This window comes from Boleophthalmus pectinirostris, unplaced genomic scaffold (genome assembly GCF_026225935.1).
Source record: "Boleophthalmus pectinirostris isolate CB_2022bp ecotype Guang Dong unplaced genomic scaffold, ASM2622593v1 HiC_scaffold_11, whole genome shotgun sequence".
Lineage (NCBI taxonomy): Eukaryota > Metazoa > Chordata > Actinopteri > Gobiiformes > Gobiidae > Boleophthalmus > Boleophthalmus pectinirostris.
Window position 1 is genome coordinate 21284248 of NW_026570994.1, and position 27118 is coordinate 21311365.

Consider the following 27118-nt stretch of genomic DNA (forward strand, 5'->3'; position numbering starts at 1 on the left):
CCTAGTTTAGTCCTGGTTTAGTCCTGTTTTAGTCCTGGTTTAGTCCTGGTTTAGTCCTGATTCTGTTCCTGTTTAGTCCTGGTTTAGTCCTGGTTTAGTCCTGGTTTAGTCCTGGTTTAGTCCTGGTTTAGTCCTGGTTTAGTCCTGGTTTAGTCCTGGTTTAGTCCTGTTTAGTCCTGGTTTAGTCCTGTTTTAGTCCTGATTTAGTCCTGGTTCAGTCCTGGTTCAGTCCTGGTTTTGTCCTGGTTCAGTCCTGGTTTAGTCCTGGTTTAGTCCTGGTTTCAGTCCTGGTTTAGTCCTGGTTTAGTCCTGGTTTAGTCCTGGTTCAGTCCTGGTTTTTTTTAGTCCTGGTTCAGTCCTGGTTTAGTCCTGGTTTAGTCCTGGTTCAGTCCTGGTTTAGTCCTGGTTTAGTCCTGGTTTAGTCCTGTTTTAGTCCTGGTAGTCCTGGTTTAGTCCTGGTTCAGTCCTGGTTCAGTCCTGGTTCAGTCCGGCATCACAGTTCACGTAAACGGGAATCAGTTTTTTTTTTCTTTTTTCTATTGTTTATAAAATTATTATTTTTTTTTTTTATGAACACTGTAGAATCTTTATCAGTGCAGCTTGGGATTTTTAGTCCAAATCGAGACTCACATCGCCTCTGGTCTCCGCTTCGGGCCCATAAATAAACCATAAATAATGTAGTTCATTTTTTATTTCGTATCTTTTACATTTAAATTCACTGCCAACCGCTCCATTTGCCCTTTCAATAACATTTTCTTGGCTCTTATCACGCGTCTGCCTTGGACACTCCGTTACGCTCTCCTCCTCTCCACTCCTCCCTCCCTCCTTTTCCCTCTCTCTCTCTCTCTCTCTCTTCCCCTCCCTCCTTTTTTCTCCCTCTCCTTGCAGCTCGCATCTCTAAATAGCGAAGCAAACCACTCGCGGAGGGGTGGACGTCGCTCGTAATCTCCCCGCGCTCCACCTGCGAACCCGAATCCAAACATTTCCACGCGATTCTCAACTCAAAAACCCCACATTGAACCAAATAAAAACGCTAAATTTGCTCATTTTTCCCCAATATTTTACGCGCGTCAAAGGAACCGGGAGGGGGGGGGGGTCTCCTCTCCAGCGCGTCCGTGCCCGATCGGAAGCACCTTTTCCCGGGGTTGTGGGGCGGGGGGGGGACGGTCCTGGGAGCTTTTTGGATGCTTCGGAGCGGAGTTGAAGCGAAGTCCGAAACGCGGTGACGAGACGCCGGGGGAAGGAGCGCTCCTGCCCGGGCTTGAACATGGACGCGCCGTCGCTCTGCTTCTCCATTGTGCTGCTCCTGTTACAATGTAAGTAACGCACGCATTTTTTCTTTTATCTTTACGCTTTTTTTCTGCGGGAATTTCTCGATTAAAGTTACAAACCGGAACAGCTCGAGTCAAAGCGTAATTGCGTCTTTTTTTTGGGCACGTTTTTGTCTCGGGTGACGCCGGGTTTGAGTCGCACAGTTCGGCGTAAAGAAGCGTGGATTTGTAAACACGAGCAGGTGGTAACTTTGAACTGGAAGCTAATCTCCGGGAGTTTTTTTATTGATTTTTACGAAATGTGTCACATTTTAACGTTTTAATCACTAACACGCGCCAATTGAGGCTAATAAACAACAACAAAAATGTTAATATTATCATTTTAAATCGAGATATACAGAGAAAAGACGGTGTCAGACATAAGCAGTTTAACAGAATTAGTAGAAAGTGGATTATTTATTTTAGTTCGCACAGGATATTTTCTTTTAAATATCATTCAGTTTTTAATTAAGTCAAGGTTTATTGTTTTTAAATTTATGGTGCATTTTGAGTTTTTCGAGAAGCTCTTCCCCTGTGTTGTTTTCTGGTCTAAATCAGGATTAAACCGGGTCTTGACCAGGACTAAACCAGGTCCAAACCATCACAGATAAACTCAGGGACTAAAGGCGTCACTAAACGAGTATCAAACCAGGACTAAATCGGGACTAAATCAGGTTTAAACCAGGACTAACATGACCAGTTTTTAACATAGGCTTGACCAAACTGAAATGGGACTCAAACCAGGTCTAAATCAGGTCTAGACCAGAATGAAACCAGGTCCTAACCAATCTGAACCATCACGGCTGAACTCAGGACTAAATGCTCGACTAAACGAGTACCAAACCAGGACTAAATCAGGATTAAATAAGGTTTAAACCAGGACTAACATAACCAGTTTTTAACGTAGGCTTGACCAAACTGAAATGGGACTCAAACCTCATCTAAATCAGGGCTAAACCAGGTCTAAACCAGGTCTAAACCAGGTCTAAACCAGGTCTAAACCATCACAGCTGAACTCGGGACTAAATGCTCGACTAAACATTTACCAAACCAGGACTCGACCAGGACTAAATCAAGACTAAATATGGTTTAAACCAGGGCTAACGTAACCAATGTAGGCTTGACCAAACTGAAATAGGACCCAAACCAGGTCTAATCCAGGTCCAAACTAGTCTAAACCAGTCTTAACCATCACGACCAAACTCGAGACTAATTGCTCGACTAAGCAAGTACCAAATCTGGACTAAATATGGTTTACACCAGGACTAACAAATCCTGTTCTTAACACAGGCTTGACCAAACGAAATGGGACTCAAACCAGGTCTAAACAAGGACTAAATCAGGTCTTGACCAGGATAAAACCAGGTCTAAACCAGGTCCAAACCAGTCTAAACCATCACATCTTAACTCAGGACTAAATGCTTGACTAAACAAGTACCAAACCAGGACTAAATCAGGACTAAATCAAGACTAAATACAGTTTAAAACTAGGATGAACATAACCAGTTTCTAATGTAGGACTGACCAGACTGAACTGGGACCCAAACCAGGTCTAAACCAGGTCTAAACCAGGTCTAAACCAGGTCTAAACCAGGTCCAAACCAGTCTAAACCATCACATCTTAACTCAGGACTAAATGCTCGACCAAACCAGGACTAAATCAGAATTAAATCAGGTTTAAACCAGGACTAACATGACCAGTTCTTAATGTAGACTTGACCAAACTGAAATGGGACCCAAACCAGATCTAAACCAGGACTAAACCAGATCTAGACCGGTTCCAAACCAGTCTAAACTGCCCTCATCACAACTGCATGCTGGACTAAACCAAGACCAAATCTGGTTTAAATTTGGACTAAGATAACCAGTTCTTAAATGGGACTGACACTAGGACTAAACCAGGACTAAATTAGGACTAAACCAGATCTTGACCAGTTCCAAACCAGTTTAAACCAGCCCTGAGTACATCACAACTTAACTCGGGATCAAATGCTGGACTTAACCAGGACTAAACCAAGACAAAATCAGGTTTAAGACAGGACTAAGTGAACCAGTTCTTAACCAAGACTTAAGCCAGGACTAAACAAGGTTCAAACCAGGACTAAACCAGGTCTTGACCAGTTCCAATCCAGTCTAAACCAGGACTAAACCAGAACTGACTAAACAAGTAAAAACCAGGACTAAACCAAGAGAAAATCAGGTTTAAACCAGGACTAAGCTAACCAGTTCCTAACCAAGACTTAAACCAGGACTAAACCAGGTCTTGACCAGTTCCAAACCGGTCTAAACCAGGACTAAAGCTGGACTATTCCATCTCCTTCTCTGTCCACTCCCCCCTGTTGTTTTGCGTGGGTGGACCGAGCAGACCCGCTGTCCCAGGACCTCCCGAGGACTTGGACTCAGGTCTGGTCTGGACTTGGATCTGGACTTGGACTTGGACTGTGGTCTGGACTTGGCTCGGTTTCATCACATACGGCAGCTCCAGTGGGCGAGAGGTGCTAAAACGCGTCTCACTTTTTGGACTTGAACCAGAAAACAGGTCGTGACGAGGCAGGGAACGGACTTTTTATATTTATTTAATGTAGAAGTTAAAGACGAGACTTTGCAGGATGAAAATTTCAAACTCGATTTATTTTTTTTAGACATTAGAATCTGATTTTCAACATTAAATGGTAGATACTTTGTTTAATATTCCCCTGTGGTTTTATGGGACTTTTTTAGTCTCGATACCTGATTTTGAAACAAGTTTTAGTATCGATTCGAGGACTAAATCAGACCCAAACCAGGATTAAACCAGGACTAAAACCAGAACTAAAACCAGGACTAAACCAGGACTAAATCAGGACAAAACCAGGACTAAACTAGGACTAAATCAGAAATAAAACCGAACTAAAATCAGGACAAAACTAGGACTGATCCAGGACTAAACCAGAAATGAACCAGGACTAAACCAGAACTGAACCAGGACTAAACCAGAACTGAACCAGGACTAAACCAGAACTGAACCAGGACTAAACCCAGGACAAACCAGGACTAAACCAGAACTGAACCAGGACTAAACCAGAACTGAACCAGGACTAAACCCAGGACAAACCAGGACTAAACTAGGACTAAATCAGAAATAAAACAGAACTAAAATCAGGACAAAACTAGGACTAAACCAGGACTAAACCAGGACTGAACCCAGGAATAAACCAGAAGTAAATCAGGACTAAACCAGGACTAAGTCAGGACTGAACCAGGACTAGACCAGGACTAAACATTTTCAAATTTTTCTAGATTTTGTCAGATTTACAACTGCGACTAGAAGCCCAAACGTCGTACAGATTCGAATCAGATTTTTGATATTTTTGCCAAACGTACTTTATATAATTATAATTTCTGACATTTGTTGATCTTTTCTTTAAGTTTTACACAGTTTAAATCACAAAATTGATCTAAAACTATAATAAAACTCTTCTGATTCTAAAGAAATTACTCTGGAAACTTCTGGCGTTGATTTCCAAAGAATAACGATTACGCAAACATTTATTAATCACTCACTTTTTTGCCGTTTTTGAGCCGATTTTTTTTTGTTTTTGGGATCGAGTTTTCGCTTAATCGAGTGTCGTGCTTCGTGTCGTAAACATGAGGTAACGAGAACCGATTAATACCTCATGACCAGCTCCTGATCGACAATCGTACGTCGCAAGAAAATCCAACCTGTCTGAAATCCAGTCGCGTCTCGTGAGGGTTTCGCTCTGTTGAAGTCGTTCGTTTAGTTTGAGAACGTGAATCGTGAGCGGTGAACTTTTAAACCCTGAGATTTGATCGAACAGTTTGAGCTGAGGCTGAATGGAACGATCGAAAATATCTCAGAGTGTACGTACGTCCGTCTTAAAAGAGAAGGGAAACAACGTAGGAGTCCATTTGGGATAGTACGTCCCCTTTAACCCTTCCTGATTTTTGATATTTTTGTCAACCGTACTCTATATAGTCACAATTTCTGACATTTGTTGATCATTTTTTTTATGTTTTACTCACTTAAAATCGCAAGATTGATCTAAAACAACAATAAAACTCTTCTGATTCTAAAGAAATGACACAAACATGCATTAATCAGTCAGTTTTTGGTTCTTTTTGAGTCGATTTTTCACTCGTGCGACTGTTTTCGGGATCGAGTTTTGGCTTAATCGAGTGTCGTAAACATGAGGTAACGAGAACCGATTAATACCTCAGGTCGCAAGAAAATCTCGAATATATCGTTTAGTCTGAGAACTTGAATCGTGAGCGGTGAACTTTTAAACCCTGAGATTTGGTCGTGCAGATTGAGCCGAGCCCGAGTGAAACGATGGAAAAAACGCAGGAGTCCGTTTACCAGAGGTGGGAACTTGCAAGTCGTGACTTGGACTCGAGTCAGACTTGAGTCACTATATTTAGGACTTGAGGCTCGGCTTGATAAAATGGACAAAGACCTGGGACTCGACTTGGACTTGAAGGTCAGTGACTTGGGACTTGACTCGGAATTGAGGCCTGTGACTTGAGAAGACTTGAGAAGAACTTTTAAATCTGAACTCTTTCTGTTCTGACTGTAATGATTTGGACTCAAAAACCAGGTCTAAACCAGGACTAGACCAGGACTAAACCAGGTCCAAACAAGTCTAAACCATCACGACTAAACTTGTTCCGAACCAGGACTAAATCAAGACTAAATCGGTCTTAAACCAGGTCATTTAAAAAGGAAAAATTAACCTAATTCATTTCTATAACTCTTATATACTCTATAAATACTCTAAATATAAATATACTCTGACATTTTAAGTACAATTTATCTTAAAATTCATATAAATTGCAAAAATCTATCTGTCTGTATTTGGTTCTTTGGTTTAAAGACTTGAAATGACTTGAAGCTCAAAGGAGACGATTTGGACTTGACTTGGACTTATGGGCCAGTGACTCGAGACTCAACTTGGACTTGACTTGGACTTGAGGTTAAAGACTTGAGACTTACTTGAGACTTGCAAAACAAAGACTTGGTCCCAGCTCTGGTCCGTCCCCTTTAACCCTTCCTGAGAATATGTTTTATATAACCGCGCTTAACTTTCCAACCATAAAAGATAAAAACGTACCTTTTTCTTCCTTGAAAAGCTGAGAGTTGTGGCTTTCTACGGAAGCCGAGAGGGGTCACAACAGACGCAAACGCCGCAACAAATACAAATGCGACAACACGACAAAAAGCCACAACACACCAAAAAAAGCCACAACGGAAATGACCGCGGGACTCTATTTTAACGCAAACACCGCAACAAATACAAACGCCACAACACAAACGCAAATGCCGCAACACATCAAAAAGCCACAACACATCAAAAGCACAACAAAAAGCCACAACACATTAAAAAGCCACAACACATCAAAAAGCCACAACACATTAAAAAGCCACAACGGAAGTGACCACGGGACTCTATTTTAACGCAAACGCGCAACAAATACAACGCCACAACACAAACGCAAATGCCGCAACACATCAAAAAGCCACAACACATCAAAAAGCCACAACACATTCAAAAGCCACAACGGAAGTGACCGCGGGACTCTATTTTCCGACGGACCGATCAAGCGGCAAGTGAAGAAGAAGAACTACAACTTGAAACGAATAATGATAAAACAATAAATTATTTTTACTTACGTTTCCAACTTCTCCGTTCCTTTACTTTTCACGTTGTAGATGATGTGTTGTGGCTTTTTAATGTGTTGTGGCTTTTTGATGTGTTGTGGCTTTTTAATGTGTTGTGGCTTTTTAATGTGTTGTGGCTTTTTAATGTGTTGTGCTTTTTTGTGTGCTTTTTGATGTGTTGTGGCTTTTTGATGTGTTGTGGCTTTTTAATGTGTTGTGGCTTTTTGATGTGTTGTGGCTTTTTAATGTGTTGTGGCTTTTTGATGTGTTGTGGCTTTTTGATGTGTTGTGGCTTTTTAATGTGTTTTGGCTTTTTTTGATGTGTTGTGGCTTTTTGATGTGTTGTGGCTTTTTGATGTGTTGTGGCTTTTTAATGTGTTGTGGCTTTTTAATGTGTTGTGGCTTTTTAATGTGTTGCGGCATTTGCGTTTGTGTTGTGACGTTTGTATTCAAATAGAGTCCCGCGGTCATTTCCGTTGTGGCTTTTTTTGGTTTGTTGTGGCTTTTTGTCGTGTTGTGGCATTTGTATTTGTTGCGGCGTTTGCGTTTGTTGTGACCCCTCTCGGCTTCCGTAGCTTTCCGAGCATATTTCCGGCTTTTATCCTACGTCACACACTCTTTTTCTGTTTGACGACTTAAAGAAAACGAGTGTCCAATAGGAACTTTGTTTTCCGCCGAACTCATTCGCTCCGTCCATTTTGATCGGCCCAAACTTTGCCAAAGAGTGTAGTGAGTTAAAATGATCGACTGCTCTGAGCGTCTGTGTTTGTAAGAATTGAAAAAAGCCGCTCTAAGTGCAGTTATTTCTCAAATAAATGGAAAATTACGACGGATATGAAATGCAGGAAGTGATGTGGCTCTGTGCCCTGGACCTGACACCAGCTGTTTCCATGACTGACACCAGGAAACTCATGAGGCCATTGTGCTTTTTTTGTTTTGTTTTGAGGCAATAAGGAGATTTTTAGTTTACTAATCTAACCAGTTCTTAACCTAGGTTTAACCAGACTGAAATGAGACCCAAACCAGATCTAAACCAGGTCTAAACCAGGTCTTGACTAGGATACCGATGTCTGTAAGTTTTGTTTTATTTAATTTTTGTTTTAATGAACTAAATATTGTTTTCAGTCTTTGCTCTGACCCAAACCAGGTCTAAGCAGGTCTAAACCAGGATCAAATCATAATTAAACCATATCTAGACCAGTTCCAAACCAGGTCTAAACCAGCACTGACTTCACCACACCTAAACACTAGACTAAACCAGGACTAAACCAGGTTTAAACCAGGACTAACCTAACCAGTTCTTAATCTAGGCTTGACCAGACTGAAATGGGACCCAAACCAGGTCTAAACTAGGTCTAAACCAGTTATCAGATCATAGTTAAACTATGTCTGGACCAGTTCCAAAGTCTGAACCAGTCTGAACCAGTCTTGACTTCATCACAACTAAACCTAAACCAGGACTAAACCAAGACCAAATCTGGTTTAAACAAGGACTAACCTAACCAGTTCTTAACCGAGGCTTGATTAGACTGAAATGGGACGCATACCAGGTCTAAACCAGAACTAAACCAGGTCTAGACCGGTTCCAAACCAGTCTAAACCAGGGCTAAAGCAGAACTGTCCTCATCACGACTGCATGCTGGAGTAAAGCAGGACTAAACCAAGACAAAATCTGGTTTAAACTAACCAGTTCTCAAATGGAACCGAAACCATGACTGAACCAGATCTAAACCAGGACTAAACCAGATCTAAACCAGGACTAAACCAGGTCTTGACCAGTTCCAAACTGGGATAATGACATAGCTGCTACATTATGCTACATTATATTATGAATCACGACTAAATCAGGACTAAAAAAGTACAAAACCAGGACTAAACCAGGACTAACCTAACCAGTTCATAACCTAGGCTTGACTTCAGTGAAATGAGACCCAAACCAGGTCTAAACCAGGATCAAATCATAATTAAACCATGTCTAGACCAGTTCCAAACCAGTCTAAACCAGCACTGACTTCATCACAACTAAACGCTGGACTAAACCGGACTAAACCAGATGTAAATCAAGTCTAAACCAGGTCTAAAGTAGGTGTTGACCAGGATAAGGATGTCTGTCTTGTTTTGTCTTGTTTTATTTTTTTTTGTTTGATGAGATCTTTTCACAACTTCCACAGACCAGACTGGACTTTTGCTGTCACGGTAACGCTACAAAAAACTACTAGCATGCGAACACACTTCCTGATTCTCAAAAAAAAAACAAAAAACAGACACAAACACAGACTTATTTTGATTTAAAGAGCTGCTTTTACAAAATATCTGTACTGGGGTAAGACACGGGGAAAGCTTCAGTACAGACCCTTTAATGCCCCTGCCCCCCTCCTCCTGCCCCCGTCCTGCCCTCCTGCTGCCCCCCCCTGAGGTCCACACTTGCCCCGGGGCAGCTGTTGCGCCCTGGGACGGTCTTGTACAGAGCTCCTTTGTCTTGGGTCGAGCACACGCGGAGCTGTTGGTTCATTCCTGTAACGTTATCTCAGTGACACGACCGAGAGTCAAGGATGAACAGAACCAACGCCAACTGATGTCAAACAGTAAACAAGAACTAAACCAGGACTAAAACAGGACTAAACCAGGACTAAACCAGGACTAAAACAAGAACTAAACCAGGACTAAAACAGGACTAAACCAGGACTAAAACAGGACTAAACCAGGTCTAAACCAGGACTAAAACAAGAACTAAACCAGGACTAAAACAGGACTAAACAGGACTAAAACCAGGACTAAACCAGGACTAAACCAGAACTAAACAGGACTAAACAGGACTAAACAGGACTAAACCAGGACTAAAAACAGGACTAAACCAGGACTAAAACAGGACTAAAACAGGACTAAACAGGACTAAAACAGGACTAAACCAGGACTAAAACAGGACTAAACCAGGACTAAAACCAGGACTAAAACAGGACTAAACCAGGACTAAAAACAGGACTAAACCAGGACTAAACCAGGACTAAAACAGGACTAAACCAGGACTAAAACAGGACTAAACCAGGACTAAACAGGACTAAACAGGACTAAACAGGACTAAACTAAACCAGGACTAAAAACAGGACTAAACCAGGACTAAACAGGACTAAACCAGGACTAAACCAGGACTAAACCTAAACAGGACTAAAACAGGACTAAACAGGACTAAACCAGGACTAAAACAAGAACTAAACCAGGACTAAAGGACTAAAACCAGGTCTAAACCAGGACTAAACCAAGAACTAAACCAGGACTAAAACAGGACTAAACCAGGAAACCAGGACTAAACCAGAACTAAACCAGGACTAAAAGGACTAAAACAGGACTAAAACCAGGACTAAAACAGGACTAAACCAGGACTAAAACAAGACTAAACCAAGAACTAAACCAGGACTAAACCAGGACTGAAACAGGATTAAACCGGGACTAAACCAGGACTAAAACAGGACTAAACCAGGACTAAACTAGGACTGAACCAGGACTAAAACAGGACTAAACAAGATCTAAACCAGGACTAAACAAGAACTAAACCAGGACTAAAACAGGACTAAACCAGGACTAAAACAGGACTAAACCAGGACTAAACTAGGACTGAACCAGGACTAAAACAGGGCTAAACAAGATCTAAACCAGGTCTAAACAAGAACTAAACCAGGACTAAAAGAGGACTAAAAACAAGATCTAAAACAGGACTAAACAAGGACTAAAACAGGACTAAACCAGGACTAAAACAGGACAAAACAGGAAACCAGGACTAAAACAAGATAAACCAGGACTAAAACAGATCTAAACCAGGACTAAAACGAGAACTAAACCAAGACTAAAACAGGACTGAACAAGGACTAAACCAGGACTGAACAAGAACTAAACCAGGACTAAAGCAGGACTAAACCAGGACTAAACCAAGATCTAAACCAGGACTAAACCAGGATTAAGTCAAGGCTGAACCAGGATTTATCCTGAACTAAACTAGACCAAAACCAGGACTAAATCAAAATTGAACCAGGACTGAATCAGGACTAAACCAGGATTTATCCAGAACCAAACTAGACCAAAACCAGGACTAAACCAGGTCTAACCCAGGACTAAACCAGGACTGAATATGAATGTGAGTAAATGAGTAAACTAGAACTAAACCAGGACTAAATTAGGACTAAACCAGGACTGAGCCAGGACTAGCCCTGGTCTAACCAAGAACTGAACCAAGACTAAACCCGACCAAAATTAGTCGAAACTAAAGAACCAAACCATAGCGACGTATCATGAAGATTCACACACAAACCCTGCACATTTATACAGGCTGAGTTCTTCTCTCAAAAAGAACACACTCCACCTTGTTCCACCTCGTGATGTCATGAGGTGATACAGGAAGTGCTCCACTGTGTTTTTAAACCCCATGCATGTTCACTAGAATCATTTCTGCTCAGGATTTGCCGATCTCTCCAAACAAAACCAGGTCCAGGTCTGTTTTTGAGGAGGAAACAACATGATAACACGACGAGAGTGGATTTTTCTTAACATAAAACCTTTTTAAATCCGCGTGTTTCCTCCCGTAGCTCGGTTCAGACTCTCCTCTCTGCGTCTGGCTCTCTGTTAATTTGAATAAGTGCTTTTAATTGCCCGCTCTCCATCGCGTGACCTCGACTCGAACTGAAAACGCCATTATAGAAAGTGCGCCGAAGATGCCAAGAAACCTCCAGACAGGTTTTACTGTTACTTTAAATAGACCCGAGACTGGACACGACTCTCGGCTCGTCCTGTAAACACTGAAAGCATCGGAAATCCATCAGAATGCACAATACACCACGCAGAGAGATGAATTAAATGTTCTATATTACGCCAAACTGACTCTTGTGAGGTTTAAAGGTTGTATAGAGGATTTTCCAAGGAACGAGAAATCCAGCGACTGTTTGTCCTTTTTCAAATGTTGCGCATGTGTGAAACCACCTCCCCTCCCCCACAGCTCCTACGTAGAAACACCTCCTCCTCCTTACGCCAGAAACAGGTTTGTTTACAGTCGGTGCACATGACTTGTAAACAACTAACTACAGTGTTGGTTAGACAAGACGGAGAAGTGAGGAGCGGGTGTGCGGACATTTCGTTTGCGGACGAGAAGTGAGGAGCAGGGGGAAGAGTGGATCGGGCAGCGGGGACAGGAGCAGGAAAGGGGAGCAGAGAAGAGTGCGCGGAGATTCAGTGCGAATGAACTAGCTACAACACGCAGCAGCAAGCGGACTCTTTCTTTGCCTTGAAAATTACGTTTTCAGACATAGGATATCGCTTTCGTGTCCTGAAAAACGTTTGTCCAGCTCTTGGAAATAAAGTACGTTTTCATAATAAGCAGAAGTTTCCTGTCCAGGAGTAATTTGTGGACCAGTGCTTCAGTCTTTAGACCCTTCGTCTGCTTCAGTCGCGCCATCGCTGGAATGAATCTTCAAGAATCACCTTAGTTTGGCTTCGCTGCTTTTCCCCTTGTCTTCTTCTTTCAGCGACCTCAAAAACGGACTTTCTTTTGCGGCGAACTGCTCCTGGATTCTTGTCGCCATCGCAACAAACTTTGTGCGAACTGCGAGGAAGATATAGGTCAAAAAAAGCCGCTAAGAACTGTTGCGTTGGTGGAGTAAACAGCGTCTGTGCGTCTTGCGTCTGTGGACTGCGTGACAGTCGTACGTAAACCACGTACCGGCGGCGCAGGCAAGTCAGTTACACTAGAAACGTAGGGAGTTTGATTGACAGCCTGTCAGCTCACAGATAACGAGGCAGTGTCGTTATCTATTGGCAAATGTTTAGCCCCACCACGTCCAGAGTTGATGAATTTTTATTCTCTTTTTTTTGGTCATCATAATTACAAGGCTACTGCATCTATAATCTATCACTGACAATTTGAAACAAAAAAAAATCCTCCATACAACCTTTAAGTCGTGTCATAATGTTGTTTCCTCGGCGATTCCAGAGCTGAAATGATCCGAATGATTCTATTGACGGTGTGTGGAGTTTAAAAACACGGTGGAGCACTTCCTGTATCATCACGTGACATGGAAAAAATCAAGCCCCGGGGTTTCAAAATGGTCGTCCATTCGAGTCAATAGGCCGAGCTCAATGGCGCGTGACTCCAGATTCGTCTTCAGTCCGGCGAGGTTCTTCCGGTGGCGGTCTCGTGGATCATGTGATCGGTTTGACCAATCAGAGCGAGAGGAGCAAAGCAGAGCCGGAGCGAATGATTATAAAGCTTTTCTTTTGAGCTGAGAAAAAGTGTAACATCTAAAAATAGGTAAAAATCGCCACAAAATCTGACATTTTTGAAAGTTGTAAGTCCCTGTGAGCCGAACACGAGCAGGAACGAGCAGGAACGAGCAGACACCTTCCCCTTAGGTTTAGTCATGGGTCCAGCCTTTTTAAAACGTGGTGAAGACCTGGTTTAGACCTGGTTTAGATTTGGTTTAGACCTTTTTTCAATCTGTATATTAAATACATATTCTTATTTATATAAAAATAAAAATATCCCGAAATAAACTTTGTTAAGCTTTAATGGTTTCAATTCCATTATATGAGTTTGGAGATCGTTTGACATCGTTTGGTTTAGACCAAGTTTAGATCTGATTTAGACCAAGTTTAGATCTGGTTTAGACCTGGTTTGGACTTGGTTTAGATTAGACATGGTTTAGATTTAGTTTAGACCACGTTTAGATCTTGTTTAGACCTCATTTAGATCTGGTTTAGACCTAGTTTAGACCAAGTTTAGATCTGGTTTAGACCTAGTTTAGACCTGGTTTAGATCTGGTTCAGACCTGGTTTAGACCTTGTTTAGATCTGGTTCAGACCTCATTTAGATCTGGTTTAGACCAAATTTAGACCTGGTTTAGACCAAGTTTAGATCTGGTTTAGACCTGGTTTGGACTTGGTTTAGATTAGACATGGTTTAGATTTAGTTTAGACCACGTTTAGATCTTGTTTAGACCTCATTTAGATCTGGTTTAGACCTTGTTTAGATCTGGTTTAGACTTGATTTAGACCTCGATTAGATCTGGTTTAGACCAAGTTTAGACCTTGTTTAGATCTGGTTTAGACTTGGTTTAGATTAGACCTGGTTAAGACCTTGATTAGACCTCATTTAGATCTAGTTTAGACCTCGATTCGATCTGGTTTAGACCAAGTTTAGATCTGGTTTAGACTTGATTTAGACCTCGATTAGATCTGGTTTAGACCAAGTTTAGACCTGGTTAAGACCTTGATTAGACCTCATTTAGATCTAGTTTAGACCTGGTTAAGACATGGTTCATTCCCCTTCAGCTTCTAGAATCATTTGGACTAGAGTCAGTTTTGTTTTAAAAAAAAAAAAAAACGAAACAAAAAAGACCTTTAAGTATTTTTCAGTATCAAAATTGAACAAATTTAACAAATATTTATTAGAAAATTTTATTTTTATTTCCAAAAATACAATCTCTGTACCTCATATTCAGTATTTATCCTCTGAATCTTCTTCTACTGTATGTCTCTATCTCTATGGTGACCAGCAGAAAAGTTCCATAGTGCATCTTTAATCGTGCACGGACAGATTCAGCGGAGGAGAACGGCGCTGCCAATCATTTTTATGTTTTTGGGGTTTTTTTAGCGGCGGTTTTATTTTTCACTTGAGCCGCGTTTGAAGTTCTAGACGCGAAGAACGACCCAGAATGCAAAAAAAAAAACGCCGTCGTAATTTTCCATTTCTCTCTTTGTGTCTTTATTCTCCGGAGGTGCATGACTAAGAAGAAGACGGAGACGGAGACGGCACGACTTTGGGGTGTTTGAACAGCTCTGACGCCACGATAAAAAATAGACAATCTCCGAGACAGACTTAGAATTAGCGGCTCGCAAACAAACGCAATCCACACGGGACGAGTACAGTCCTCGCTGGCACAGAAGAGACCAAAGTGTGCATTTTAAATAGAACGAATGATATGTACCAATGGTTTATTTAGCAGAGAGAGACGGAGAAAGAGAAGGAGACGAGAAATCAGGGACTAAACCAGATACGGGGCCGTTAACTGTGAACTGCACTCTACTGTACGCGAGGGTTTTACTTTAATTTATTTATCTTTGGTGACTGTAGTTGTTAGACATGATGTTATTTGTTGTTTCTTTGCACGTAAATGTTCTCCCGTCGTGTATTTTGACGTTACTTCGGTCTTGTCTACGCCTGGGACACAGAGAAACGTCATTTCGGTTTCATTTTATTTCGAGGAATTGACGATAAAAGCCAAATTTGAGCTTTTGAACTTTAAAACGATCGAAAGTCAAATACCGAAACTAGGTCGATCTGAGTGTCGTTCGTTCATTAGTTTTACATGATAAAAACGAAAATAATAAAATGAAAAAACAATTATTTTCTTCATTATTTGTCTCCAAAACTAAAATGATAAAACAGATTTTGTGTTTAAATGAAAAATGGAAAAAAAAACGGATAACGACCGTTTCTTGTTTTCGTGACTTAAACTGCGATAAAGGGCTGAACCAGGACTAAACCAGGATTAAATCAGGACTCAACCAGTCTCAGTCCCAGTCTGGTCCCGGTCTGATCCTGGTCTGATCCCGGTCTGGTCCCGGTCTCAGTTCTGGTCTGGTCCAGGTGTCAGTCTCAATCACCCGACAGTCTACACATTTTATGACATTTTAGTCGTTCAGTCCTGGTTCAGTCCTGGTTCTGGTCTGGTCCTGGTCTCAGTCTCGGTCTCGGTCCTGGTGTGGTCCCCGTCTCAGTCCCCGTCTCAGTCCTGGTCTCAGTCCCGGTCTCGTCCCAGTCTGGTCCCAGTCTCAGTTCTGGTCTGGTCTCGGTCTCAGTTCTGGTCTGGTCCCGGTCTCAGTTCTGGTCTAGTCTCGGTCTCAGTCCTGATCACCTGACAGTTTACGCATTTTACGACATTTTATTCGTTTAGTCCTGGTTCAGTCCTGGTTTAGTCCCTTTTTCATTTAAACACAAAATCGAAAAATGAAAAAGCAAATCATTATCTGTTTTTTTATTTTGGTTTTGGAGACAAATAATGAAGAAAATTGTTGTTTTTTCGTTTTCTTATCTTTTGTTTTATTTTGAAAAACGAATGAACAAATGACACACGGATTTAGATGCACAAAACTGACTCTTGTGAGCTTTCAGACATGTTATTATGTTGTCACCTCCTCAAAAACAGACCTGGAGTTGTGTTTTGTTTCATTCATTGTTTTGACAAACTCTTTATTATTCAGATTTACTCAAAACTCTCTGTTCATGTAGCGTTAGTTTTCAAGTGAACAGCTCCTTTCTCACTGCAAATTTCTCTGATCTGGCCAAGAATTTAAAACTTATATCAGGTTATTCATCATGTTTTCAGATTTATTATCGACTTACTAGTTCAGAGATGCTTAATTCTAGTCTAGAGGTCGTTTATTTTAAGATAACTTGTCAAGTAAAATTATTTCGATGCATGGACAAAAAATTTCACTACTTTTTAAGTCATTTTCTGGTAAATTTAAGTGTTTATATCTTAAATTGTACCTTTAGTTCAGTAGAGATCAGCAGTTCCGGCGCTGAAATGATCCAAATGATTGTAGTGAAGGTGTGTGGAGTTTAAAAACACAGTGGAGCACTTCCTGTATTAATCCCACGTGACATCACGAGGTGGAACAGAGCGTTGAGACTAAACAAAGTGAATATGAGATATGACTCTCTTTTGAAACGACCTTGAAGTTGAAGTTTTATCACTTTGACATGACAGTTTCCGATTACGATAATGTTGTTTACTGTACAGAAGTAGGTCGTCTGCGTCTGCCCCACGGTGACGTCGTTGCTTTGCCGGGAATGTTCCGCAGTATGGCATTAGTACGGAAGCCGAGAGGGGTCACAACAGACGCAAACGCCGCAACAAGTACAAATGCGACAACACAACAAAAAGCCACAACACACCAAAAAAAGCCACAACGGAAATGACCACGGGACTCTATTTTAACGCAAACGCCGCAACAAATACAAACGCCACAACACGAACGCAAATGCCGCAACACATTTAAAAGCCACAACACAACAAAAAGCCACAACGGGAAGTGACCGCGGGACTCTATTTTCCGACGGACCGATCAAGCGGCAAGTGAAGAAGAAGAACTACAACGTGAAACGAATAATGATAAAACAATAAATTAGTTTTACTTACGTTTCCAACTTCTCCGTTCCAATTACTTTTCACGTTGTAGTTCTTCTTCTTCTTCACTTGCCGCTTGATCGGTCCGTCGCAAAATAGAGTCCCGCGGTCACTTCCGTTGTGGCTTTTTTGAATGTTTTGCGGCGTTTGCATTTGTGTTGTGGCTTTTTTGATGTTTTGCGCGTTTGCATTTGTGTTGTGGCTTTTTGATGCTTTGCGGCGTTTGCATTTGTGTTGTGGCTTTTTGATGTGTTGCGGCGTTTGCATTTGTGTTGTGGCTTTTTGATGTGTTGTGGCATTTGCATTTGTGTTGTGGCTTTTTGATGCTTTGCGGCGTTTGCATTTGTGTTGTGGCTTTTTGATGCTTTGCGGCGTTTGCATTTGTGTTGTGGCTTTTTGATGTGTTGCGGCGTTTGCATTTGTGTTGTGGCTTTTTGATGTGTTGCGGCGTTTGCATTTGTGTTGTGGCTTTTTGATGTTTGCGTTGTGTTGTGCTTTTTGTTGCGGCATTTGCATTTGTGTTGTGGCTTTTTGATGTGTTGTGGCGTTTGCATTTGTGTTGTGGCTTTTTAATGTGTTGCGGCATTTGCATTTGTGTTGTGGCTGTTTGTATTTGTTGCGGCGTTTGCATTTGTGTTGTGGCTTTTTGATGTGTTGTGGCGTTTGCATTTGTGTTGTGGCTTTTTGATGCTTTGCGGCGTTTGCATTTGTGTTGTGGCTTTTTGATGTGTTGCGGCGTTTTGCATTTGTGTTGTGGCTTTTTGATGTGTTGCGGCGTTTGCATTTGTGTTGTGGCTTTTTGATGTGTTGCGGCGTTTGCATTTGTGTTGTGGCTTTTTGATGTTTTGCGGCGTTTGCATTTGTGTTGTGGCTTTTTGATGTTTTGCGGCGTTTGCATTTGTGTTGTGACTTTTTGATGTGTTGCGGCGTTTGCATTTGTGTTGTGGCTTTTTGATGTGTTGCGGCGTTTGCATTTGTGTTGTGGCTTTTTGATGTGTTGCGGCGTTTGCATTTGTGTTGTGGCTTTTTAATGTGTTGCGGCGTTTGCATTTGTGTTGTGGCTTTTTGTATTTGTTGCGGCGTTTGCGTTTGTTGTGACCGCTCTCGGCTATAGTAGTCGTGTAATAGTGGTATCGACAAATGTTTAACGAGTACAAATATATTTAGGAAGTTTTGGGGTCAGTGCATCCCTACACACAACTGGAAGCAATGAATCATTTAGTTTTGAAAGGATTTCATTGCAAGATAGAGTCAAGGATAGAGCAATCACCGTTTACAGATGCAAGACACACTATGTAATCAGGTATAGGAGATTTTTTTAGCATGCTAACAACACAGTTCCTGATTCTCGGACAATAAAACACTTCACAATTCGATGCAGACAGAACACAAGAGCTGCTTTTACAATATATCTGTACTGAGACAAGACACGTTTTGGTCAAATACACCCAATTTTATCAATTTTTGGTAAATTTTGTAAATAAATAACACAAAATACTGACATGATTTTGTATTATTCTTCTTAATATTTAACTTTATTTTAGTCTATTTGCGTCTTAATCAGCAGATAGTTGACATTTCGCTTAACATTTGCATTTTGCCCGTTCTGCCTTTACAACAATAGACGTTTCTTTGGACTTGTGTCATTGACAGACAAAAACAAAACACACAAATGAGGCATTCAGGGACACACCGTAAATGTCAGTTCTACGGGCTACGGAGCTATTAAAAGCACCGCGAATGTCAAGGCTTGAATAACACCGCCGCTTTCTTCTGAATACATGCAAAAATATATAAAGGGCGAAAGCGGCCGAGCCTGGGGACCTCAAGGTGGAAACAGGCGAAAAAACTACAGCTAAATGCTATTAGCGTTAGCGCAGGTTCAACTACAGGGGTCAGAGGTCAAAGAAGGGTCATACAGAGGTGAAATATTGTTTTAGTGTAGAGGAGGCTAGATGATGTTCCACAGTAGAGCATTAAAACTGTCTATATTGTATTGTAATTACACTGCAGCTGCTTAATTATTTGCATTCTTAGGAAGTAAAAACTAGATATATACTTGTACATGAGTAACATTATTTTGAAGTAACTGTACTTTTACTTAACGTTATTCACCTATCCTTTAGTAATATTATTTTGAGGTAACTGTACTTTTACTTAATGTTATTTACTTCTACTTGAGTAATATTATTATGAAGTAACTGTACTTTTACTTAAAGTTATTTACTTTTACTTGAGTAATATTTTGAAGTAACTGTACTTTTACTTAACTTTATTTACGTCTACTTGAGTAATATTATTTTGAAGTAACTGTACATTTACTTAGGTTATTTACTTCTACTTTTCTACTTGATTAATATTATTTTTAAATAACTTTTACTTACATTATTAACTTCTACTTAATTTGAGTAATATGATTTTAAAGTAACTGTATTTTTACTTATTTAAGACTACTACTAATATTATTTTGAAATAACTTTACTTTTACTTATGTTATTTACTTCTACTCGAGTTATATGATTTTGAAATAACTGTACTTTTACTTACGTTGTTTACGTCTACTTGTGTAACATTACTTTGAAATAACTACTTTTATTTACGTTATTTAAGGTTACTTGTGTAATATTACTTTGAAGTAGCAGGACTTTTATTTAAGTTATTTAAGTTTATTTGTGTAATATTACTTTGAAGTAACTGTACTTTTACTTACGTTATTTACGTCTACTTGTGTAATCGTATTTTGAAGTATTAATCACAGAAAGTAAAAACAAGATATAGACAAATATAAACCGATGCGAATGGTTTAATACATATTTAAAGATGCTCTGTGTAACATCTGTCATGATTTAGATGAGTTTACTTTGTCTAGAATGTTCCACAATAGTTTCTATTCACACTTACGTCACAAATCAGGAATATGTATGGAAACATGCTAACATTAGCCTGCTAACATGAGTTGGCTAACACTTCTCTGCCAATATACAACAACACAAGTCTGTTTACTAATATAAAACTTATCTTTTTCGTTGTATTGTTGTGAAATTGACAGTACTATTTTTCCCGTAGAGTCTCTTTGCTTTGTGCAATTTATGAGACAACACTTAGCATAAGTGTTAGCATTAGCGTTTAGCATTAGCGTTTAGCATTAGCGTTAGCATGTTAATGTTTTGGTTCTTTGTAGAGTGACCAGACGTCCGTATTTACCCGGGACAGTCCCAGTTTTGAGTTCTGTGTCCCCTGTCCCCGCAGATTTATCCAAAACCAGTGATTTGTCCAAGTTTTATACAAGAAATGTCTCATTTGTCTCTATTTTTGACCAATTTGATCCCTGCCAACAGTAAAGAGAGGCTTAAATTGTCATTTGTTTTGGTAAAATTCAGAAAAGCTGCTTAAAAATGACCAAAACACGAAGAAAATGTGACTATACTGCCTTACATTAGTCATAATTGGGCCAAATGCAAAAAAATTTTCCTTAATTACACGCTCGTTTCACATTTTTATTATTGTTTATTGATTTCCAGGAAGGAAGTCGAATTTTAAACCTGCAAAAATGTCAGAATTGGGAAAATAAAAGGAAAATCTTAAATTTAATGACCTTAATAGTGTTTTGGTGAAATTTGTAGTCCAACATTGTCATAGGCGCTTTCACAGTCGGCCTTCAGACTTGAATCCTGGACACGCCCGTATTATTCTTTCTAAAATGACCCGGTTCCTGCTCATTTTAAAAACTCCAAATGCAGTTTCCTGTTTGTCTGTGCGTCAGGAACGAACTCATTGTTCCGACACCGCTTCCTGCTCGCGCCGCACTGACACAGAAGAAGAAGAATGACAGGAAACGGGAAGTGGGAATCATGTATGCGCAAAGGAAGGCCGCCGTATAGTCCGTGTTCACGAGACAACAAAACATTCAAAAGTCCCTATAGTTTAAAGGCCCTATATTACGCTATTTTTAAAAACCCTGCAGGTTTGTTCTTTTCTGAAACGGAAAACACTCTGTTCCACCTTATGCTAACAACAACTAGCATGCTAACGGCGCACTTCCTGATTATCGCACAGACAGTACACAGCGCACTGATTTTGACTCTTTCTTTCTTTCTTTTTTTTTTTTTTGTACGTTTCACGATATGGTCTTAAGCATATCTGGCATGTTTTTATTTAAAGGTGCATTGTGTAAGTGAGTCCGTCACCTGCTTGTTTCTATGGATATGTCACTGCTCTGCCTGGAATGTTCTACAGTGTGACTTTAAACAGCTCTACTTTACATTTATTCAATTGGTGGTTTTATAACTCAAAAATAGCTAGAAAAACAAAAACAAAAGACATTCTGATTGTGTCCGGGGTCGCCTCTCCACAGATCTAATCTCTAACTTCGTCTCCATGAAAAAAAAAAAAAAAAAGGATAAACTCTAGGGGTGTAACGGTAAACAATAATCATGGTTTGGTACGTACCTCAGTTTTGAGGTCACAGTTCAGTTCATTTTCGGTTCAGTGTGGGAACAAAATGCAAAACTATTTGTGTCTTTATTAAACTAACCAACATTTGTTTTAACATTACACAAACAGGAAAATAAATAAAAACAAAGTGCTGCTTGGCAATACTAGTAAGTTCAATAAAATACTCTCAAATAAGCACCAAATGTATGAATTATAAAAAAAATAAATTCCTTGTAAACAGTAAACAAAACTTTTAAGGGAAGTTTTTTTTTTTTTTTTAAGTAAAGTGCAGCACTAACAGTTCCAGCATGAAGTTTTACTCAATTTTCATAATTTTGTCTAGAAAAAAACAACTTGTTGACATCGTCTGCAGTAAGTGCTGATCTGCTGCAGGTACAACGTCCCCAGTGGATGAAAATACACTTTCGCTAGAGATTCCATGCCGGTAAAAGGTGAAAGTCAGGAACGAGGCGCGACTACCGTAGTTTTATGGGGATTCACGTGGTTTTGGAGGGACATAGTCAAGTCGGCCGCTCTAACTATAAAGCGCTGTGGGAAACACTGTCACCCCAATCACGGACAAAATCCATCGTGAATATTAAAGAGCCCAGCCTCTGCGTAGCTGCACATGTAGTGGAGGAATGTAAACACACAAATTGCGCGAACTCACTCGTGCACAACCCTGCACCGAACCAAACGTCCCCTAGTAAAATGAGTTCGACACAAATACATGAACCGTTACACTCCTAATAAACACACATTTTACGGTGGATTTTCTTTTTTTGTGTGACTTTTCTCATGGAACGTCCGCTCCATGTAAATGTACTTGCGTTGTCTGGAATGTTCCATCGCAGAGTATTAAACTTACATCTTATTTATTCAGTTACAAGTGTTTGGGTCGTTCGAAAAGCACCTTGACAACTCTCCACAGATCTGACCTGTGACTTGTTGTCTGGCCTTGTTTTTGTTGTTGTCTCCATGGAGATAGACTCATTTCGCTCAAATACGTGGGAAAAAAAAAATCTGCCTCAGCCCGATTTAACTCGATTTGTGATTACGCCGTCGTGTTTAAATGAGATCCTTGAGTCTTTCGGGAGCCCGGGACCCCACATCCTCGACACTCGCATCTGCTTCTGCGTGTTATTATTATGCAAATTTCAAACTATCTCAAATACATTTTAATTAGCTCCACAACTCTTCAGATTAGCGTGGCCTTGTGTAGAACGAACCCTAGTGCTGGTCCAACAAGCTTTCTTTGTTCAGTTTGACAAAGGAATCTTTAAGTATGCGTTAGTTTTACATCAGTTAAGTGGCAGTTTGTGGAAAACGTTTTGCGCATGTTATACGCAAAACCAATTAACGAATTCAAAAGTAGCGTATAGTGACTTTTATTGGAAATGTAAATGAAAGTACCAAAGATCTGTTGTGCAAACAGCATTTCTTTACACTGGAGCAGGACACTAGTCTGTAAAGTCCATGTTTATTCTTCTTCCTTTGGAGAATCTTACTCAAAAAAAACAAAAAAAAAAAACTGTTTCAGTGCATTTTGTCATTTCCTAGAATCTGACTTAATGAAATGAATTCAAAAGTAAAGTTCATGTGATCAGCAGCAGTAAAATAAAGTATTCAGAGTAAATCTCAACTGAAAAATCAAACCAAATACAAAACTGAAATGCGCCACTGCCAAAGCTTTAATGTTTCCTGTTTGATATAAAAATCTCAAAAAAAAAAAAAAAAAAAAACAGTAACCAAAAAACAGAAAGACATAACCACAAAACCGTTTCACTGCAGTTTGTCAATTCTTATTCCAATTCCAATTCCAACTTTTTTTTGACTTTTTTGAACAAAGCAAGTTAGTTAAAGTATACAAGATTATTTTTATTATTATTAAGAATGTGATCACTGACACCGGCTTCCTGCGGAGGAAAAGTGAGACTGGGGGTGGAGGGTTGCGACGAAGACTGATGGACCCCACGGTGGTGCCTCTGAAAGCGCTTGGTGCCTACACACTGTGTTTATGTGAGAGTGTGCGGAGCGACGGCTCTGGTCGGCCGAAGTCTCGCTCCACTTTTTTTGACTGAATGATTTGCCACATCAACAGAGTGTTTTGGTTTAGGTGATATTTCAGACTCGTGAAACTCCGATGATAAAACAATTCAGTGTTGCAGTGTTACAAATGACTTTGCGTCGACTTCACTGTCTGAAGAAGTTCCTTAACCTGCTTCGTGTTTGTTTATCTCACTTTCTTTCTCTCTGTTTTCTGTGATGCAGCAGTAAACAATTCTAGGCTCGCTTATGATGGACTTTTTCAAAATAAAACCCCGTGAGCAACAGACGCTTACAATAAAAAAATAAATAAAACTGCATTAAATATAGAGGATTTTTTAAAAGCAATAAGCGACAGTCCTTTTTCAAATGTTGTGCATGGTGACACCACCTTCCTCATAAAACATCTGCCTCTTTACTCTAGAAATCACATTTGAATAGTGCATAGAATCACTGTTGAAGTGACCTGCCTATATTTAGCGAACGTTCAGTTTTTAGACTTTGGACTTTCTTTCAAATGGTCGTGAACTTTGTTGCGAATTGCAAGGAAGCTACAGTTTGAAAAAGCCTCAAAGAACGCCGCATAAACCACATAATTCCCGAGCGCCAACACTAAAAATGTAGGGAGTTTGACTGACAACCTAACAGCAATAGAAAAAGAGGGAGCCTCGTTTTCTATTGGCTGATGTTTATCTGGCCTCACTACGTCCAAACTGATAATTTTCATTCTTTCTTTTTTTTAATCATAATTACAAGAATGTATTTTAAACTTTCAATGACAATTTGAAAAAAAATCCTCTACAACCTTTAACGTAATGAATTAATCAATTAGTTAACTCAAAATTAACGCGTTAACATGCACGACCCTAACCAAAATAAATGAGTTTTAAAACAGAATCCCTCTGTCTAGAGCTGCTCAATGATGTAAAAAATCATTATTATCACGATTATTTTGGTCAATATTGAAATCACAATTATTATTATTTTTTAGTTACACGATGCATTTATTCAGCATTTCTCTCTCAAAAAAACACTTTGTTGTGGATAATTTACGCAAAACTTTCAAACTGAAAATAAATTTAGGCTACAAATAGAGCAGTTTTAGACTTGGACTTAAAATTTATCGATCCACAAGGGAAATTATTTGGACAGCTCACACATCACAGAGAACTTTTAACTATATACTACTACTACTACTACTACTACTACTACTACTACTCCGCGTACTTCTCAGTGTGTACATGTACTCGTCAGGTCGTCTGTCAGTCCGTGTGACGGTTCAGTATTTGGCAGAGTGGTCGGCGCCGCTTCCTTCCTCGCTCAGACAAACACTTTTGGAGGTAGCAGCGTGACAGGAGCAGCGCCTGTCGAAACGCGCCTGTCCGTGGAGATTTCCCCCGCCTTCAATCCTCCTCGCTGTGTTATTTATGCTCCTGTGGGTCCCTCTCCCCCAACATCACTCTGTTTAAAGCGACACGACAGGTCAGACTAGTTTACGTTATTACATTTAAAGCTCCGATATCACACGAAACGGACTCTTGTAGATTTAAGTCGTGTTTTAATGTTGTTTTCTTCTCAAAAACAGACCTGGACTTGTGTTTTGTTTCATTCACATGTTTGAGTAACGTTTATTATTAGTCTGTTTACATCCGTGTATCGTTCGTTCATTCATTTTTCAATATAAAATCTAAAAATAAGAAAATGAAAAAAACAACAATTTTCCTCATTATTTGTCTTGAAAACCAAAATGAAAAAATGGATAATGATTTGTTTTTTCAGTTTTTGATTTTGTGTTTAAATAAATAATGGAAAAAAAATGGATAATGACCGTTTACGTGACTTAAACTGTGATGCCCGACTGAACCAGGACTTAACCAGGTCCAGGACTCAGACCAGGACTGAGACCAGGACTGACCGGGAACAGATCAGAACTGAGTCCAGGACCAGACTGTGACCAGGACCAAGATTGGGACTGAGACTGGGACTGAGGCCGGGACCAGACCGGGACGGAGACCGGGACTGAACCAGGACTGAACTAGGATTAAAATAGGACTAAACCTGGACTGATCCCAGGACTGAACTAGGACTGAAGCAGGACTGAAGCAGGTCCGGGACCAGACCAGAACCAGACCGGGACTTAGACAGGAACCAGACTGGGACCAGGACCAGGACTGAGACCGGGACTGAGACTGAGACTGGGACTGAGACCGGGACCAGACAAGGACTGATCCCAGGACTGATTCCAGGACTGAACAAGGACTGAAATAGGACTAAAACTGGACTAAACCAGGACTGAACTAGGACTAAAACAGGACAGAACCAGGACTGAAGCAGGACTGAATCAGGTCCGGGACCAGACCGGGACGTAGATTAGGACTTAGGCTGGAACCAGACCGGGACCAGGACCAGGACTGATCCCTGGACTGAACTAGGACTAAAACAGGACTGAACCAGGACCAAAACAAGACTAAAACAGGACTAAACCAGGACTAAACTAGAACTGAAACAGGACTGAATGTCAGGACAGGCCTGGAGGTGCGCTGCTCCGTGGGCTCGGGGTCCCATCTCTTTCTTTTAAGTCCAAGATTAGTCCAAGATTAGTCCTGTTTTAGTCCTGGTTCAGTCCTGGTTCCATTTTTCATTTAAACACAAAATCGAAAACTGAAAAAATTATCATTATCTGTTTTTTCATTTTGATTTTGGAGACAAATCACGAAGAAAATAGTTGTTTTCTTTTCTTATTTTTGTTTTTATTTTGAAAAACAAATGAACGAACGATACACGGATTATTTCAGTCTGTTTTATGTGAAAAGTTCCGTAGTGGGGCTTTAAGGTGCGTTCATACTTATCCCCATATAACTTCTGGCAGATCTTAGAGGAGTGACCTGATTTGAGGAAAAAGCAGCAGAACAAATGAGCAGAGATTCAGACGCTCGGGGCAGTGCATTTAAAAGAGGAGATTATAAATGTTAATGGAGCTCTGGGAAAAACTCAGAAAAACTCCAACTCAGGAACTTTTAATTCACTTTCATTAAAGAAGCAGAAGAGGAGAATGTTAAAACAGTCCAGATCGGGATTTAAAGATGCGTTACGTAACTTTTCCAGCGAAGGATTTTGTTTAGGTTTTGTTTGCAAGTGTTTGATGGCTTAAAAAGTATCGTGTTTGTGACTAAACAAGGACTAAAACCAGGACTGACCTACAACTAAACCAGGACTTAAACCGGGTCTAAACAAGGACCAAAACCAGGACTAAACTACGCCTAAACCACGACAAAACCAGGTCTAAACCAAAACTTAAACCAGGTCTAAACAAGGACTAAAACCAGGACTAAACCACGACCAAAACCACAACTAAAACCACAACCAAAACCAGGACTAAACCAGGTCTAAACTACGACTAAACACATGTCTAAACCAGGACTTAAACCAGGTCTAAACAAGGACCAAAATCAGGACTAAACTACGACTAAACCAGGTCTAAACCGGAACTTAAACCATTC

At 40.2% G+C, this 27118-nt stretch overlaps 1 protein-coding gene across 1 annotated transcript in view; it reads left to right on the forward strand.

The window, feature by feature from the left end:
* Positions 1-917: 917 nt before the first annotated feature.
* jam2a (junctional adhesion molecule 2a) overlaps positions 918-27118 on the forward strand; it is a 65061-nt gene continuing 38860 nt past the window's right edge. The window contains exon 1 of the mRNA XM_020931528.2: positions 918-1316. Within this exon, the coding sequence (XP_020787187.1) occupies positions 1268-1316 (49 nt within the window). The 5' untranslated portion in view covers positions 918-1267. The remainder of the gene's footprint in view (positions 1317-27118) is intronic.